The sequence below is a fragment of the Nannobrachium achirus genome (assembly GCF_963921795.1).
Source record: "Nannobrachium achirus genome assembly, chromosome: 7".
NCBI classification, from domain to species: domain Eukaryota; kingdom Metazoa; phylum Chordata; class Actinopteri; order Myctophiformes; family Myctophidae; genus Nannobrachium; species Nannobrachium achirus.
The window spans coordinates 10,088,888-10,106,226 of NC_137816.1; the positions used below are offsets into that span (position 1 = coordinate 10,088,888).

A 17,339-nucleotide genomic window follows, 5' to 3' on the forward strand; every position below is an offset into this window, starting at 1 on the left:
GGACATGAACGGAACACACAAAGCCACTCCTTGGAAGCGGCTTTCACCGCTTCAAAAAAAAAACAACAACTGTGAGAGTGACTGTACCTTTAAAACCTCAACCAATGAAGTGCAAGCCTGACTACTATGATGCAGGTGTTTTTAAATCATCACCCTATAGGAATTATACATTATTTTGCGCCATCAGATTTGTCAGATTTCCTGGCTCCAGTGCGGGTTGCTAACATTTCCTTGAGGATTTGAAACTGAGCCTGTGCACAAAGATGATGGCTTCAAACATGAACAGAGGCTTCTATGCAGGCATCACAGTCGCCCAACAATATGCATGTAGGTGTATGGTGTTTGCATCTCCACCTCAATGCTGTCTGATACGACTCAAATGGCCGTCTGAGAGTGGAACGCTGTTTGACCTCCTCACTCAGTGACATACAGTAGCAGTGGTAATAAGGGGTTACTGTGGGAGGAGAGACATGAAAAGAGACACAGGCACATCGCTCCATTTGGATACACATCCTCTCTGCCCATGGGATGTCAACACAAGCTGTCCTCAAACAGATGGCAAGAGGTGCCAGAGGTTCATGCAGACATTTTCAATAACTCCAGTTATGCTGTGAACGATCATTTTCAAAGTTAAATGACATGACAATCTGACTAAGGAGCAGTCTGTCTACCAGCAAACTGGAGGGCTTAATGTTGGGCAACTGAAAAGGTCATTATATGGCTGTAACAGAGATGTAGAGAAGAATGTGGCCCTACAATTTCCTCTACATCATCAGGGATAATAATTGCTGATTCGCTCTCACAAAAAGGCCAAGTTCCAATATGTACATTCAACTGCATACCACACATGTAAATGACATAAAGAAAAAAAAAGTCAGTTCACCGTGTTGGATTCTCAAGCAAGTTTACAATCTCTGCAAGCTGATTTTCATACACTACTGAAATAAGTAGAAACCAATGCTTCCCGGAAGGTGGGAAAAACACATTTGGTAGACACAAAAACAGGGCCATCTGCTGGATCTAGGACTTCAACCATATTTGACTAACGTTTCAGCCCGATCATATACAGTATGTACAGTGTGTGTGTGGGGGGGTGAAGAAAAAGCAACCACATCATAAAGATGTACTGTAGTTGCTGGTTGACTGACGTTGTGGCAATTTGTTACTCATCACAGAACATCGGATGACTCATAATAGTAGAAACACCATGGCATGAAGGTACTGCATGTGGAATGTATTTATTGGGTGAAACTTGAACCCCTGTCTAAAAAAAAACACGTCAACAAAAAGTGTGTAATTTATTTGTGACATTTTGATTTAAAGAATCTAGATGGATTATATATAACAGCCATACAGTATATTGAACAACTGCAATAGATGGTAGGAAAAGCATTAAAGTTAGAATGCATTTTGGTCCTATGGTAGACAGAACATGTTGACCTTTGTTGTGGTGGCTGGTCTCTCTCTACAAGCAGTCCAGGTCTTGATCACAGACACTCTGGCGCAGGTAGTCTTCATACATTGCTTTCTTTTTGGTCTTGACCACATCCTGTACATAATCCAGTTTCTCTTGCAGCTGCCTTTTCTGTTTGCGTGACAGAGTTTGTGGAGTCGTGAAGGATACGCGTGCGAAGATGAGCAGGAAGTAGGAGAGGAGCACCAGCACGCCACATCCGTAGAACTGCTGCCTCCAAGACAGGGAGTTGAACACGTGCACCGCAGGAGTTAGGTGGTGAGTGAGTACTTCCGTGATGCAGCGTCCCAGCACCATTTCTAGCAATTCTCTGGAGAGGTTGCCCACGACCAGCATGAGCATCAGCACCAATGGCATGCTGAGCCCCAGTAGGCCCAGGAAGAAGCCTTTGAGGTGCAACCGGCGATTCTCAACACTGGTCTGCATGTCGTCGAGGAGTTTGCCTCTCATGGCCTCAGTGACGAGCTCACAGTCCTTCTCCAGCGAGTTGAGTGTGTTCTGTAAAGTCTGGTTGATGGTTTTCTCAATGGTGCGACACAGCTCCTCGATCTGGTTAACACAGCGACTGGGCTTGCTTGGCGTCGGAATGTAGATAGTAGGCATGTCGAAGCCACATTTGTTGAGTCCCGGCCGCTTGCACAGCTCCTGAACGATTTGCATCATCACTCTCTGTCTGTCAGAGTCTCCACCGGCCTCATCAGCCTTGCTGAGGTAGAAGCGCAGCCTCTCCCCGTGCTGCTCGTTTAGGGCCTCTACTATGTTTAGCGTGCGTTTGCACAGAGCCTGGCCCATGGGGTCAAAGAACACCAGGATCAGGTCACACTGTTCGCCTAGCCACATGAGAACCTGGTCGACATCAAATGGATACTTCATGTCTCCATCCACAAGGCCCGGCGTGTCCACGAACGTCACCAGGCTGAAGCGCTTCTGCCGCGACGTGCAGATCTCGGTGCTCAGGTACTCTGACACGCCTTTGAATTCTTGCAAAGGCTTGAAGTGTGGATATAGATGAAAGGTGGCATTTCCTGTGAGAGATTCTCTCTTGCGGCCACTAGTAACAAAGGTGAAGCCTTGGGTCTCTATAGCAACACCAGTGCGTTGGATGTGCTCTTCGACATACCAGTTGATGAAGGTGCTCTTGCCAGCTGAGTGGTTTCCCATCACCATGACCGTGATCTTTTTCCTGGGGGGCTGCAATGTTATATCAACACACTGGGCTATTGTGACAAGCCCACTGTCTGCATCGACGTACAGCTGATGACAGTCCCGTAAGATGCGTTCATCACAGGCCACGCTGCCACATATCGCCTCTGCGTTTGCAGCATTCCGACTTTTAATCTTTCCGAACATTGCAAAGCGCTCGTTGACGATATCAAGCCTGGTAAAGTTAATTTCGCTCATTTAAAACAACAGGTTGTGCGTTGCTCAAATCACCTGGTCCGTTTAAGAAATCTGTGCTACTGAATATATCTGGCATAGATGTCGTCAGAGTATCTACCCCATCTGACGACATTGCTGTTGTCAGATTAGCTTCCCCAGGCCGACAGGCTGGGAGGAAACTGTTTTCCCCCCGTCCATATAAGGCCATGCCTGACACAGATATATCCATACATGGAGCACAAATAAGTAGGCAAAACTTTCAGGGTGATTTCAGACAGAGCTCAATCAGCGAGAGAGTGTCAGAGAGGGAGTCAGAGGGAGAGGAAGGGAGGGACTTCCTATATGACAGATTTATGGATGTTATTTGTTATTTTAGAATGAACATGCTTAACTAACGAGGACGTTGGGACGTAACACTGTTGGTGGAACCTAATGGTCTTGGAGATCAGTTATGTTTGGTGCAGTGGTGGTGGGCACGGGCGAGGTTGTCAGCGTGAGGATCAGGGACCTGTTGGCAGCACTGCCTAGCAGCATTGTTGACAAACTGTGTGTCAAAGGATTCCTATCCAGACGCAGCATGGAGCCAAAACAGGGTGTGAAACAGATGTTGTTGGATGAAGCTCTGAGCAGAGAAGACATAGGGTTGTTAACAGTAGAATACCAGCAGCTGAAGACAGAGCTGACAACTGCTGGAGCCTGGAGGGAACACTGCGTTTCATTGGTGGGGCTCTAAACTCCGACTTTGGCTTCATGGTGTTCAGTGGTATTTCTGGTCTCAGCTGGTTGGTGGATCTGTTTGGAGAGCTGTCAGTGACCAGTGCCACGATGGAGGAGCGTCCGGGCAACAGCTACATGAAGATGACCGCTCTGCTGCAGACCCTGGACAACAGGAGGCTGACATGGATAGAGGAGCGAGGACCGGGCCTCCCCAGAGTCGAGAACATCGACTTCCGCATGGACTCTGGCACGGTGTGTCACATGCCCATGGCCACCAGGGGCGCTGTGGACCTCTTCATGCAGGACCTGGTGCTCTTCTCTGGGAAGCTGTTGGGCCTCATGTTCCCTAGTCTGGTAGGATTCACCACAAAACATGTCTGCAGATTGTTGTAGTGTTGTTGTTTGGTTTCATTCTGAATGTTTTGAGGGTTTGCACAGGGCTCTACATCCCAGCTCAAATTCTGAGCCTGGGACAACTTCCTGGCCAGGGATATAATAGTTTTGGCCCAGAGGTTCTTCTCGCCCCCCTAGTGGCAAAGAAAAGAACTTCTGGGAACTCAGATTGCATGTCCCCTGAAGACCTGCAAAAAGAAAGATGGAGGATTCTACTCTGTCTGTGCCTAGCTGAGAGCATACTATGCCACTGTCAGCAACAGAACCACGAACATTTGAGAACCCCCTAGTTGAGAGAGAGATAAAGCAGGGACCCCCCATTGTGTAAAATTGTGTTTCAGATTCAACTTTATTATAGATTTCATAGATAGCTTTGTGTATTTGTTTGACAGCACTAGGAATGTGTAGTGTTTAGTTTGGGGTCCTCTATGTTCCCCAGGTTCTATGTTCCCCACCTCACAGCATTAGTTTGAGTGAGGTTAGGGTTAAGAAAGTGGGGAACATAGAACCTGGGGAACATAGGTACGGTCCCTTTAGTTTGATTCACGTTTATGCGTATTTTCATGGCAAGGTAACTGACAACACAAATCTCTACCAAAGTGTCCTGGGCCTGGACCGTTAAACATGAAGAAAAGAAAGGACATGCCTGACAAACAGTAATAATTTAGATGACACCAAAATAAATGGTCTCTATAAGGTTTCAAATAATCAATAATTAGCTGCGTTAATAGTTAACAACCATTTAGTTGTCATAAATTCCAATTCCCAACTCTCAGTTGAACACGAGTACCAGTATAACCTGGCTGGCATGCCATCTTTGCAATAATAAGCCATTAACCACGTGATGTGGTCAATGGGTCTTTTCGATGTCTAGTACACACGGTTATGTTCGATCATAAATACCAGCACACCATGGTAAGGAAGAAACACAAGAATCAAATTTGCATAGATTTTTATTTTTTTTAGTAGAATCTATAATTGACATCAATTAAATAAGGAGAAAATAAAAGCACAAAACAATCTTTAAATTACAAGAAAAGTACACTGCACCATTCATATAATACAAAAATAGGCCTTATTTTAGAGCTATGTCCCAAGTAATATAGTTCATTTTATATTATTCATAGGTCACCGGCTGCACTGCGTGAAGCCACAGGTCAGTGACCTCATAAGAGGTGGGAAGTGGTCGACAGAGCTGTGTGAGGCCACTCCACTGAGCCTGCACACCCAGAAGTGTTTCATTTATACTTTAACAAAGATGCGTGTTGCGTGCACACATGCACGCCCTCTCACTCACACACACACACACACACACACGCGCGCGCGCACGCACAAAACATACACACATACACCTGATTCAGCCCTTAAGTTTATGGTGATGGGATACATTCTCTACCTCCTCCCTCCACAGCTGCTGAACATACAGAATGCCACGGCAAATCTTTATACACAGTAAAATCAGTGTTAATTTCAAGATGGTGGAAGTGATACAGTATTTGTTTTGTTAAAATTAGTGTAAAATAGTTCAATGTTCTGACAGCAATCGTTGCTATAGTGTGTTCAGCTACAGGAATCTCTCAGCTCTTTGGTAAATAGAAAACACATTTCCCAGATACCAATTGTATCCTATCAAGAGAGACCTCATACAAGATAAAGGATCAATGTGAAATTGGATGTGATGAGACAAAACTTTAACTGGAAATATTTCAAATTGATCTTTGTGGAGTTCTCCATCCTGACTCGATAAAATTGTTCCGACCGGTCCTAAAAATGTATTTTCAGTTTTCTAAGAGCTGGGGAGATGGGGACTGGGGAGACCCATTACTGAATGAACACTTAATTACTATTGGAATATAGATATTTCGTTTTTGTCTTCTTTTTATCACATCAACTTTAGCTTTAGTGTTAGAGGAAGGTGGTGAATATTGAACCAAATGGATCCATAGGGTTAGTGTTTAACACTGATGAATTACTGTGTAGAATATTTAAAGGCAGGAATTACAGCAAAACAAATTAAACAGAAGTCGATGGATGCCGATATCCGAATGCAAAATAAGCTCACAGGACAAATAGTAAAAACGGGTTCAGTCTTTGGTTAAGCCAAAGATATTGCTGGGATTAAGCCAAACTTGAAACTGACCACCATAGTTGTAGCATAAGGAGGAATGAACCAAAGCAAAATAGGATATTTATGATAATCAGAGGAGCTACATAGAACCTTTTATAATAACATTCTGGACATGAACTGGATGTTAAAGAACCTTTTCCACCAGAGTACTTTTTAGCACTGTTTTTTTGCAGAGCGCAATTCTTTTTTTAAAGACCAAAATAAGGTCAAGAGATGAAGCTTTAAACATACGACTTCACAAAACATAAAAAAAATATGTATAAAACATTTAAGTAAGACAGGAAAGCATCTCTAAATGTGCTTTCTGGTGTATGTAGCATCCCCTGTTCATTAAAGCCACTGAGAGAAAATAAAGTATTAAATGGATAACACAGTCTTCATCCATGCGTCAAAGCACAATGTTTGATCAGTTTTTCCCAGTACTTAGTATCTGACATGCCAAGCTGCAAAGTGCATGTACTGGAGCACTGGTTCTTAACAGCTAAATGATTGATACGATTGTACATACATTTTTCAGAGTAGATTGGGGATAAAGGAGATGGAGATTGTGACAAATTGGTGTAGGTGGCCTAATGTGGGCGTCCTTGAAATTAAAAAGGTTGAGAACCACTGCTCAGTACTCTACTATGGATGTTTTTGTCAGAAAACACAAGGGAAAAACATGATAGGCTTTATACATACAAGCAAACAATAGTTACATTTTGTAAGGATTCACACATCATTTTGAATAAGTCTCATGATTTTTTTTGAGAAAAGGGACTCTAAACCCCTATTTAGGTCGTTTTTAAAACGTGTACCCCTTGGCTGAAGCAGCCGACTCCTTCCCAGTGCATTTAGAGTTACTGCTGCCATTGGCAAGCAGGGAAAGGTCATTTATTTTATGATACTTGCCATTTATAAAATTTTGCCTTTCTAGTTGTAATTTTTTTGCTTACATGTGCAAGAAAATCAACGTTAATCAAATTAGATCCACCATATTTATGGTATAGTGGTACAACCAATGAAAGCTTTTTTCAAGAAATCTTTAAATCAAGCTTCGTTTTCTTGTGATGCTTGTACAACTTCCAAGCTGCCAAAAGGGAAGACAAACGGTGATTGTCAGGGACATAAAATCTATGTATATTGTTGCTGTCGCGCAGAAACCGCTAATCTACATATTTCAGCTTTTGTATTTTTCACAAATTAATGCCCCGATTCGTCATAGTAGTGTCACACTAGCAAAAATAGCCGAACTACAATGTGACGCAGTGTGAGCTTGTAGATCTTTTTTTTTTTTTTTTTTTTTACTGATGCGTCTGTGTGTTTTATAAATATTGAACCAATGAAAGGCATTAACAAGAATGACTAAATAACAACTACCAGTACATTGGGTCCAATGGAACACAGGATATTTTTCTGCTAAGTTAGTTTTGGACATAATGAGGTTTCCATCCAACAGCAACAATAAGGCAAAACACATTCTCTTAATGCTTGGTTGTAAGGTGGTATCACGTGTTGAAAAGAGCAAGTTCACAATGCATTTGCATTTTTGGCACACACCACCGTCGTTCAATTGAGTATAAACCTGAATGCTATGCTACCAATCAACTATCAAGAACATAAATTTAAAGCATTGGTTAACACCCATGATGCTCAACCCTATATAGAGGCAATATATTTAAGTGATAACTCAAATATAAGGTTTAAGGGTACTATTATTCATGCTGCAGACTTCTAGACCTGGTACTATGTATTATTTCTAAAATATAAATCAGGGAGATTATACTTCTTCCACGCTCTCCCATGAAGTTCATTTTTTTTTATTTGTGACTAATATGATCATGTATCCTTACAGTAATAATGTAATCATGTAGTATTATTAACAAGTGAAACATTGCTGAACGGTATGAGAGGTAGATGCAGTCTTGAATGTCATCACCATGACAACCTATCTCAGCAAGCTCCACAGTCCTGCACTGAAACTAGAAAACAAACTTCATAACAAAAAAAGATGGATCCTAAATTCATACACTGGATCAGTTTATGAGATGCAGATTTTAGAGGAAACACAGCTCTAAATAAAAACTGCTTTAGAATATTTTTCACTGAAGATAAGAAAAAATTAACATCTTTGCTATTAATACATTAAAGTTCTAGTTAATTCCTAAATATAACATAATCTCAGGGTCAGACCAGAAGATGACTGGATGATGGGTGTAGAGAAGCTGTGACAACAGATAAGTCTCAGGATAGTGTAACACAGCCTACAAGTACAAAGCTGTGAGCTCACGGCGAGAACCTAGAGAAAAGTACAGGCCATTCACACGAGTGATCAAAAGACAGTTCACATTTCCCACTTTAAAAGTCAGGTGTTTTTTGGCGAGCAACGCAGTTGTGCGACTAAATTCATGTGAGCACTTGGACAAGCTCTAACTCACACATAAGCACACACGATGATGCTAAACATGTGTATGATCTAGGCTGTGCCTATTTGTTTTGACGGAGAGAACATGTACCATTCAGTCGTCTCTGTAGGGTACAAAATAAATAAAAATAAAAGGTTGATCACAGGTTCCAAATAATCTGACAGCTGCTTCGAAAAGCCCTTGTGTTAATGAAATTAAGTAATCTATTGAGTTGTTGGATATCATCATTGTCAGGCAAAAAACAAGTATCTCCATATATAATCTTGTAATGTTTGTTTTCATGTTTTTCGCGCAAATAGCCGATATCTGCTATCTTTGACAAGTTTTGCTTATGACATGACATTTCCAAGACAGGGACGTCAAGTTCAAAGTGGTGTAGTAGGCCCATGTCTGTGGCTTTTATACATATATAAACAAACAACTACATTGGATCCATTGGAACAGGCTCTTTTTTGCATTTCCTGAAAAGTAATGCTGTTGGACATAAATGTTTTCTGCCTGACAGCGACAATATGTTTCAAAAAACCCTGCAGCTACTCTACTACAGATGGGATGAAATCATGTCAGGAGATTTATGTACTGTATAGTTGCCAATAGGAAACGTCAGAATGGGTTTCTACTATGAGAGCTAAGAAAGAGACACGCGACTAGAAAGAGATTAAAACACTATGATTGCGTCTCATCCTAAAATGAAAGAGACTGACCCAAACGCCCAAGATTATTTTTGGTTCTCTAAAAAAGAAAAGAAAAAAGGAATTAATTACATCCAGTTAAATGACGTGTCCATGAAACATCCACCCCGAGGAGGCACTTACTTTACAGAAATCAGAGTGTGGGTTACATTTCTACGTTACGTCTTTTATTCGATATATTTTGCAGTCCTTTGGTAGGGATGTTGCATTATGCTTTTTTCAAATACTGAATTTGTGCCAAAAAGTTTAACTTGATGCGGTTTAAAACATTTGCTTCAGCTAATTGTCAGGGGTTCAGCACAGTGAAGCAATAATTTCCAAAATATGACTTTCAGTGCCAATTACTTGATATTATAATTTCATAGTTCTAGATAAGACAGAAGCAGTTGTAGCTGCTCTGTTACAAAACTAACTATAATGCTCATCAAATTTACCCCCACACTGGGCCAGTCAATCACCCACACCCACAACCACACCAACAAACACACACACCCCCACACCCACACAAACTGTTTTACCCACATGTAACAATCTCATCTGGCTACTGCACCGATACTCATGGAAACAAAATAAAGAGGGAGTAAGCAAACAATCCTCGTATGTTTATTGTGACACAGAGAACCCTGAAGTTGTGGGGCGATGTGGGCTCCATCACAGACAAGCTCTGTCTGCTAGTGATCAAGATCGAATCGTGGGAGATACAGAGTTAGTTTAATAGAAATGCACCCAACTGTGAACAGAGCAAGAGCTCAGGCCATCCCCACCCCAGCTTCGAGAGGCAACAGCCTCTGATTAGGTCAATCCACAGACGGGTGGAAGACACACAATCCAAAAAGGCAGGACCCGGATAAGAACCCAGTGAGAGACAATGAGAAGGAATGAGAGATGAAAGCAGGAGACGACTGTGAAAAGGTCAGTACCACAGCCCTTCTTTATCAAAGGGAAGGGGATGAGGGATTGTTGAGAGCAAGAGAGGAGCGGAAAGGGGGGGGGGGTGTTAAAGAGCACTTTGCGTCTTGATAAAGGCAGTCCTCTCGTTGTGGACGCCAAACTCTTCATTATCGGAGTCTGTGTTTATCCCTTCTTCCCCCCACACTGTGGGGATACCGTGGTACGACACCACCCTGTTGCCCCCGAGACCGAAGCCCGCCCTCAGGCCCCCCCCGGCCGCCTCCAGGGAGGGCAGCTTGGGGAGCGCGCCCGAGGAGCGCAGCTGCAGCAACAGGAAGACGCCCGCGAAGGTGGCGATGATGGCCATGCAGCTGAGCACGGCGATGGTGACGGGCAGCCGAGAGTTGTACTGGGGCTGTGGGCCGCCCTTGCCCTGGCCCACCATGAAGCTGCCGAGGCTGGGAGACTCGCGGATCTGGTTGAGGTGCAGGCACGTGCCGGAGACCGGGTCCAGGCGGGTGTGGGCGGGGCAGGACAAGCACGCCCGCGGGCTGAGGCTGCTGCAGGTCAGGCAGGGCGGCCGGCAGGGCAGGCAGGTCAGGACGGAGGCCGGTTCCACCAGGTTGCCCTGCGTGTAGTTGAGGGGCTGGGAGCCCGCAGAGAAGCCCGCTGGACATTCCTTCACGCAGCCCTGCCTGAAGAGGTAGTAGCCAGCGTTGCACTCTGTTGACACAAAGAGAATAAGAGATCTGAAATGTATTCCACTGATGGTTAAACAAACTAAAAAAAACTTCACACTGCGGCGATATGCCATGTCGGGTGAACAGATTTAATCAAAAAAACACCCCAACATACAGCAGAGACAAGAGAGAAGCTTGTGGAGAATGAGACAGTTGTGACTCAAAAATGTTACAAATTACATCTTTTTAGGAGACAATCCTTATCCCAAATTCATTCTACATTGTCTCAAAACATATCGGAATACACATTTTCAAACCTGAACACTTTAAATGTCCCCATGCTACATTTTGCTCACTATAAATGCAATGACAAAAAGCTTTGCAAATTGTGTATGCTGAGTGCAGCATATTTAAGTCAACAGACCCATTTCCATTTCCACTAGGTCCAGATGCAGACCATTACCTACAAAGGCAATTAAATGTGGGCGCTGACAGAGTGTGGCGAGACGGGAGGGGGAAACAAAATCCAATTTACAGCAGGGTTTTAACTGTTGACTCATAGACCCTTGCTTTTGTTCCAAGCACAAAAGCATTTGCTCAAATTATTATGCTAATCACTTTAGATCAGATTATGATATAGTGACCGAGTTTAGAAAAGCACTGCATGCTGTAGTTTAGACTCAATCTGCAGTTGTGTTTTTTTCTTTTTTCTTTTTTTTCTAAACCAAATCTAATGTAGTCTTTCAATCTGTTGTTTGGTTGAGCCCTGTGCCATGTAAGAACCACGAAGAGCCTGCAGGGGTCAGACTACAACCATTTCATATCATGGGGTTTACTTGAGTTGCCACTGTGCAGAAACCTCATATCTCCAGATATTCATAATTTCTTTTAAAAATAATAATAATGCCCTACTTTGTTATACTACTACACACTACAGCGTCACAAAAGTTCAATGTGATGGGTTATCTGTGGGTCTTTATTTAACCAATGACAAGTATGAACAAAATAAGTATTAACTAATAATAATAATAACTTTAATCCAATAGAACACAGGTTATTTCTTTACATATTTTTGCACATGCAAAGTTTACAACCGACAGCGTCGATGTACTGTAAGCTATCACAGAGGCACTGCTCAGTGGTATGTCAGGCCTGCCCATCTGGATTGGGCAGTAGACAAAATCTGGATATCATTAATTTAAAATGTGCGCAAAGGCACTGAAGGAACTGATAAAAAAGGGTTTATCAGCATTCTGCTATTTTGTAATTGGAAAACAGCCCGATAGCCTTACATTTATATGCATGGAACCTCACAGTAAGTTTGCAAACTGCAAATATCATACATTTGAAATAGGAAAACAAACAAAAAAGCAAAAAGAACCAAAACGGTGTGGTAAAGCAGACAAAAATCAATGTTCGACCCTGTTCAACAGATAACCAACTTGTACAGTCAACATGACATGCACAAACCCCAAAACAGCTACCGCAGAAGCTGCTATAGTGTGTGGCATAAACTGTAACCAAAAGGACAAAACTGATACTGTTCTTACCGATGCAAATCTGCCGCAAGTCAAAGGTCTTGCAGCTACCGTTACCAGGCTGAGACAGCTCGTCTTGCATCGTGGAAGATGCAGACCCTGTTCCGTACAGGACCAGAGTGAACTGGGTTAGAGTGCCTGAAAGATGGAGAGAAAGGAAGAGAAAATGTGTTAAATTGTCCCAAAAGTAACAGGCCCCCAGGGTGTATAACTGTAGCTTCTATCCTTCTTGTTTTATATTCTTAGATTTCTTGGACGAAAAGTACAGTATGTGCACTGCTGTAATAAGCAGCAATCTAAAAGGCAGACGTCTGCTTTAGTCAGAATCTATTCTAAGTGTTATGAAAGAGCACAACTCTTGAAGCCTTGCGACAAAGCGGCAACCAACATGTCGCTCACTAGAAATAACGTTTCAGCTGAAAAGCAAAAATGACATGTTTTCAACTGAAGCATAAATCAGACTATAAGAGTAATCGCGGGGGCCTTACAAGCGGTTCTGCCTTAGTAAATCATCTTTACTGAGGGGTGGGTGGGGGGAGCTGACGGACAAGTATAGTTCTGGGTTTCTCTTGCTGCAGTGAACAGTGTCGTCTCTAAACCTTATGTCGGTGATCTGCACGGCTGGGTTGTTTCACGGCCAGAGAGCATCATCAGTGCATGGCTCATGACTCACTCGACTCATTATGCTCCCTGCTTAAATTAAGCTGATTTAGGGCAAGGTTATATACACCGTCGGTTTCACAGCCCACGCAAACAGAACAAAGAGGCAGGGATTCTGGTTGCAGATCTCCATTTCATCTTCAATCCCGCAACACACGCAGGTAACAGTCTGGTCATCCGGGATTCGAACCAGGGAACACGCTGAACACATGACATTTACAGCCATGTCATGTGCCATCACCCCAACCATTTGGCCATCGGGTCTGCCATTATTATTGCTCACTTAAGAGTGTTGCGCTGCGGGTGTTAATGTCTAACACACAAATGCATAGGAACATGTACATACATGGGACACAAGTCCATTTCAAATCCTTATTGTTCTGTATGGAAAATGTGGGTTATGAACTGTGTTAGGACTTAAACTATAAAATAGTTATTTAGAAAAACCTTATCAACAGGAAAATTGATGCTCCTTTTACAGTGGTGGTAGGAGAAAGCCGACTTACCATAGTCGCTGGCCCCCACCACATTCTCTATTTCCAGAGTCCACTCGCCACTAGGGTTCTCATCCCAGGAGTGGGTGGTCATGAAAGCCCAGTCAGTAAAGCCCTCTGACGAGTAGTCATGAGGCCTGTCAGAAAGGACAAGTAGAATATAATGATTCATTATACAGGAGATTGACGCGTGTGGGTGTGTGTGCATGTGTGTGTGTGTGTGTGTGCGTGCATACCTGGGGGCAAGCAGTGTAGAGTGTGTGCCCATGGGGCTGATGAGATGGATTGCCAGGTTTCCCCTGCGGTTGTAAGACAATGAGAGCTGGGCCTGTACATGCTCCAATGAAGTCACATGGCTGGCTGTCCCAATACAGGAGTCCACACTTTTGGCAATCACCAAATGGCTGCCAATGTTCCTGATAAATGCAATACACAGTACAGTATACATAATTAGTATATCATTAAAAGCGATTCAAAACAGTTTGCCGTCATCAGAACGGAGGGAGCGCTCCTCATGATCAAGTCACCAGTCGCTACGATTGCTCGCCCAGCTGCAGTCCATGAAGCCTAATTGCAGACCTCCAAGCTCACAACGGTTGCATTGGCGATGCGATGTGAGCTTGTAAATCAGCTACTCTCGATGCGCAATACTGTTGCGCAATGAAGTATATATGTCTCGCTAGGGCGCACCTCACTAGCCAACACAAAAGAGGAGGTTGAATGAACTGAAACCAGCGCTCCCCAAAACAACAGGTTTGGAGATCTGTTGGGAATTGATTACATGAAACAGTCACCTGTGCATTCAGTCTCAATATTTGGTCTATTGAACCAATGAAAAGCAGTAAAAAGCCCTTCGGCCAAAATCTAGATATATATATCTAGATATATTATACTGTAAATATCAATGCTCCCTTGCATATGGTTTATGGTTTGTGTCGCTGCCTTGTAGATACTGTAATTGTCCACAAGATGCCCAGGCACTGGAACGTTCCATTCATCTCTGTTTAGATTCTGGCCAGTACAGTATGTGACTGTGAAGGGCAGGCGGTTTATAGCCTTGAACAGGATTAGCAAGTCTCTTCTACCCCCAGCAACTCATCACCCCATGTTACCAGAAATGTGCAGAACCAATTCACTAAATCAAAACAGATCAGAGAGGGCCCTGGCCTGTGGTACTGGTCACAAGAATAATAATTAGGGCTGGGATGCGATTAAGAATTTTAATCTAATTAATTACAGGCTCTGTGATTAATTAATCGCATTTTAATCGCACATCGATATTTGACCTGAGAAGCATTTTTTTCAAGTAAAACACATTTTGTTGAGTGAATCAACAAGTGAGTTTTTTAAATCTAAATTTCGCATCCACTGGGCCAAGCAAAGCGATCTGATCGGCTATTTCTCCCTTTGCGTTTGTTGTCTCTTCTTGGCTGGTGCATCGCTATGATCGGTATGCCCGAAACTGAAGGTTCTGTGGTGCAAAAACCAAGTGCGATTAAAATGTGTTCATTTTTTTAATCGCGTTAATTTTCTGTAATTAATTAATCGCAATTAATCAGTTAAAGTCCCAGCCTATAATAATGCAATTAAATTATGGACTGACGGATGGTCAGAAAGATGGGTGTGATTAGTTACTATAGAGCACTGGTTCTAAAAGTGGGATCTGTGGACACCTTGGGGTCCTTGATTGCTGGGGATCCCCAGTAAAATGAGGAACAGTTCAAACACTTAAGCCACATTTTATGTTTTGGCTATTCAAAAATAAATTACCTACATACAATGTGTCATGATGCAATGTGTTGTGAGTATGTACAGTACAGTAGATCTATTTAAAAAGAAAATGTTGACAAATCTTATATTATGGGGGTCCATGGAACATCTTTTCAATTTTGGATCTGCAGCCAAATACATATCAATTTGAGGTTTAATTTGTGTGTGTATGTGAGTTTCTTTTCTCTTTTTTTTAAAAATAGAAATTACCATTGTGATTAACAGCAGCTGTTGTTCACAGCAGCTGTATGTTTCTTTTCTGGGATCACCATAACAGTATAAGTTCCATGGAATGAAGAACGAAGGGATAAGAGAAAAAAACAAGATAATAAAAAGTTAAGTGACACGGAAGCCTAGAAACCACCGTGAAGAGATACTCTTCTCGGAACGACAATCTTAAAAATCAAGTATTTCCACTCTGAATCTGCACGAACACATGCACGTACCAGAGCCAACAGAGCATGTCAAAAGATGCCCAGAGCCATGCTCAAAATGGAGACATGACGTGTTATCACAGCGGAGCAAGGCAGCTCTGTCACACATGAGCACCTCTCACACCCCCCCCCCCCCCCCCCCCCCCGTCCGGTCACGAACCAGTTCATCTTGTCTCACCACAACTTCTCAGCTTTCACTTCTTAAACTTCCTGGTCTAAATCAGATCAGATCACTTCATCATGTTCTCATCGCACAGCCTGTGTTAATCAGTGACTAAGAATGACATCGGGTCCTTCACCATATGAATCCCAGCATCCCCATTCTGGGCATGTAATTGCACAATCTGTAGATTCTTACACGCAGGGTTAAATTAAGATTTTGTAGTGAGTGAGCAATTGATGAATATGAGTGTGTGTGTGTGTGTGTGTGTGTGTGTGTGTGTGTGTGTGTGTGTGTGCGCGCACGTGCATGCGCGTGTGTGTGTGTGTGCGTGTACTAACCTAGGCTCAGAGACCATGGACAGGACACACTTCTGCTGGGGTCCCACGTTGGTCCACGTTTTTGCCGCTGACACAATTGCGCCCGCATCAAGCAGACCATATCCATATGAATGGCTCACTTAAAAAACAAACACGCACAAGGACAGGGCGACACAAAGATCAATATTGGCCTGCTGAAGGCGAGATCATTATTATTCCACAAGGCCATGACAAATTACATTAAGGGGCATTCCCTGTTGACAAACATCTTCTCAACATCCAAAACCTTGAGTCTGTAATCTGTTAATGTGGGCAAAATGTGTTTAATCGATAATAGATCGTATATCCAATTAAGACCACTCGCAGCTGCATTTAAAAAGTACAGCTGTCAGAGCAAAAGGAAGATAGCCATCACAATTCATAGGACAAGTTGTACCTTTACGATCAACTCCGTTGGTTCTCCAGTCGTTTGTGAGGAGGTGGGCGGGCCGAGAAGTTCTTACAACCAGATGTTGCATGTCCCTCCAGGTCAAGTTTTTACTAGAATATCATTTGTAAGCACACGCATCACATACACACACATACAGAGGAAAAGTCTGGTTTAAGACTAAGTTGGAACACTGAAAAGATCATAAAACATCTGGTCAGCGCAGTCTTAACTAACAGTTGAACATTTGACAAACACAGTAAACTAGTAAGATGCCTCAGGGCGACAAGCAACAGTGATGTGGACATCAGGGAGTGGACATCAGGGCTGTGGACATCAGGGATCTCCATATATGGGTATAAAAGGGATTTCTTCCCCTGGCATCACAGGGATCTCCATATCTCCATATATGGTCATAAAAGGGATTTGTTCCCCCTGGCATCACAGGGATCTCTCTAACAGGGCATCATTAATATTGATGACATCAGGGAACTCCATATATGGGCATAAAAGGGATTCTGTTAGTGTGACATCACAGTGAAGCCAGAGCGTGATGTCAGAGCGGCAAACCCATTCTGGTAGAGTGGTTCCCCTGACATCACAGTGCATGATGTCAGGGGCATGATGACATCATGATGACACATTTTTACGGTCTATGGGTTTGCCCAAGGACCGTCTACAGGTCTACTGACGTGGACAAGCTGTGACGTTTCTCATGGTAAACTGCGACCTTCGGTCGCAATTAACAGTCCTGAATTATACTGAGTCACAGTCAG

General features: G+C 43.0%; 3 protein-coding genes across 4 annotated transcripts in view; 1 reads left to right on the forward strand and 2 right to left on the reverse strand.

Annotated features, from left to right (window-relative positions):
- Positions 1-1,465: 1,465 nt before the first annotated feature.
- LOC308288573 (uncharacterized protein) lies at positions 1,466-2,824 on the reverse strand (the record flags this gene model as incomplete). Its single annotated transcript, XM_080730044.1, has 1 exon — positions 1,466-2,824. The coding sequence occupies one exon, from the start codon at positions 2,822-2,824 to the stop codon at positions 1,466-1,468; it is 1,359 nt and encodes a 452-aa protein (XP_080586170.1).
- A 481-nt stretch (positions 2,825-3,305) lies between these two features.
- Positions 3,306-5,420, forward strand: LOC308288574 (biliverdin reductase A-like; the record flags this gene model as incomplete). Its single annotated transcript, XM_080730045.1, has 3 exons — positions 3,306-3,389; positions 3,485-3,925; positions 5,376-5,420. The coding sequence occupies 3 exons, from the start codon at positions 3,306-3,308 to the stop codon at positions 5,418-5,420; spliced, it is 570 nt and encodes a 189-aa protein (XP_080586171.1).
- Positions 5,421-6,268: 848 nt separating this feature from the next.
- The window catches only part of furina (furin (paired basic amino acid cleaving enzyme) a), a 101,183-nt gene continuing 90,112 nt past the window's right edge, over positions 6,269-17,339 (reverse strand). For both annotated transcript variants that reach the window (XM_080730569.1, XM_080730568.1), the window contains exons 11-16: positions 16,573-16,676; positions 16,158-16,275; positions 13,689-13,868; positions 13,465-13,589; positions 12,311-12,436; positions 6,269-10,803 (exon numbers count right to left, since the gene is read on the reverse strand). In XM_080730569.1, coding sequence (XP_080586695.1) covers positions 10,187-10,803; positions 12,311-12,436; positions 13,465-13,589; positions 13,689-13,868; positions 16,158-16,275; positions 16,573-16,676 — 1,270 coding nt within the window. In that variant the 3' untranslated portion in view covers positions 6,269-10,186. The remainder of the gene's footprint in view (positions 10,804-12,310; positions 12,437-13,464; positions 13,590-13,688; positions 13,869-16,157; positions 16,276-16,572; positions 16,677-17,339) is intronic.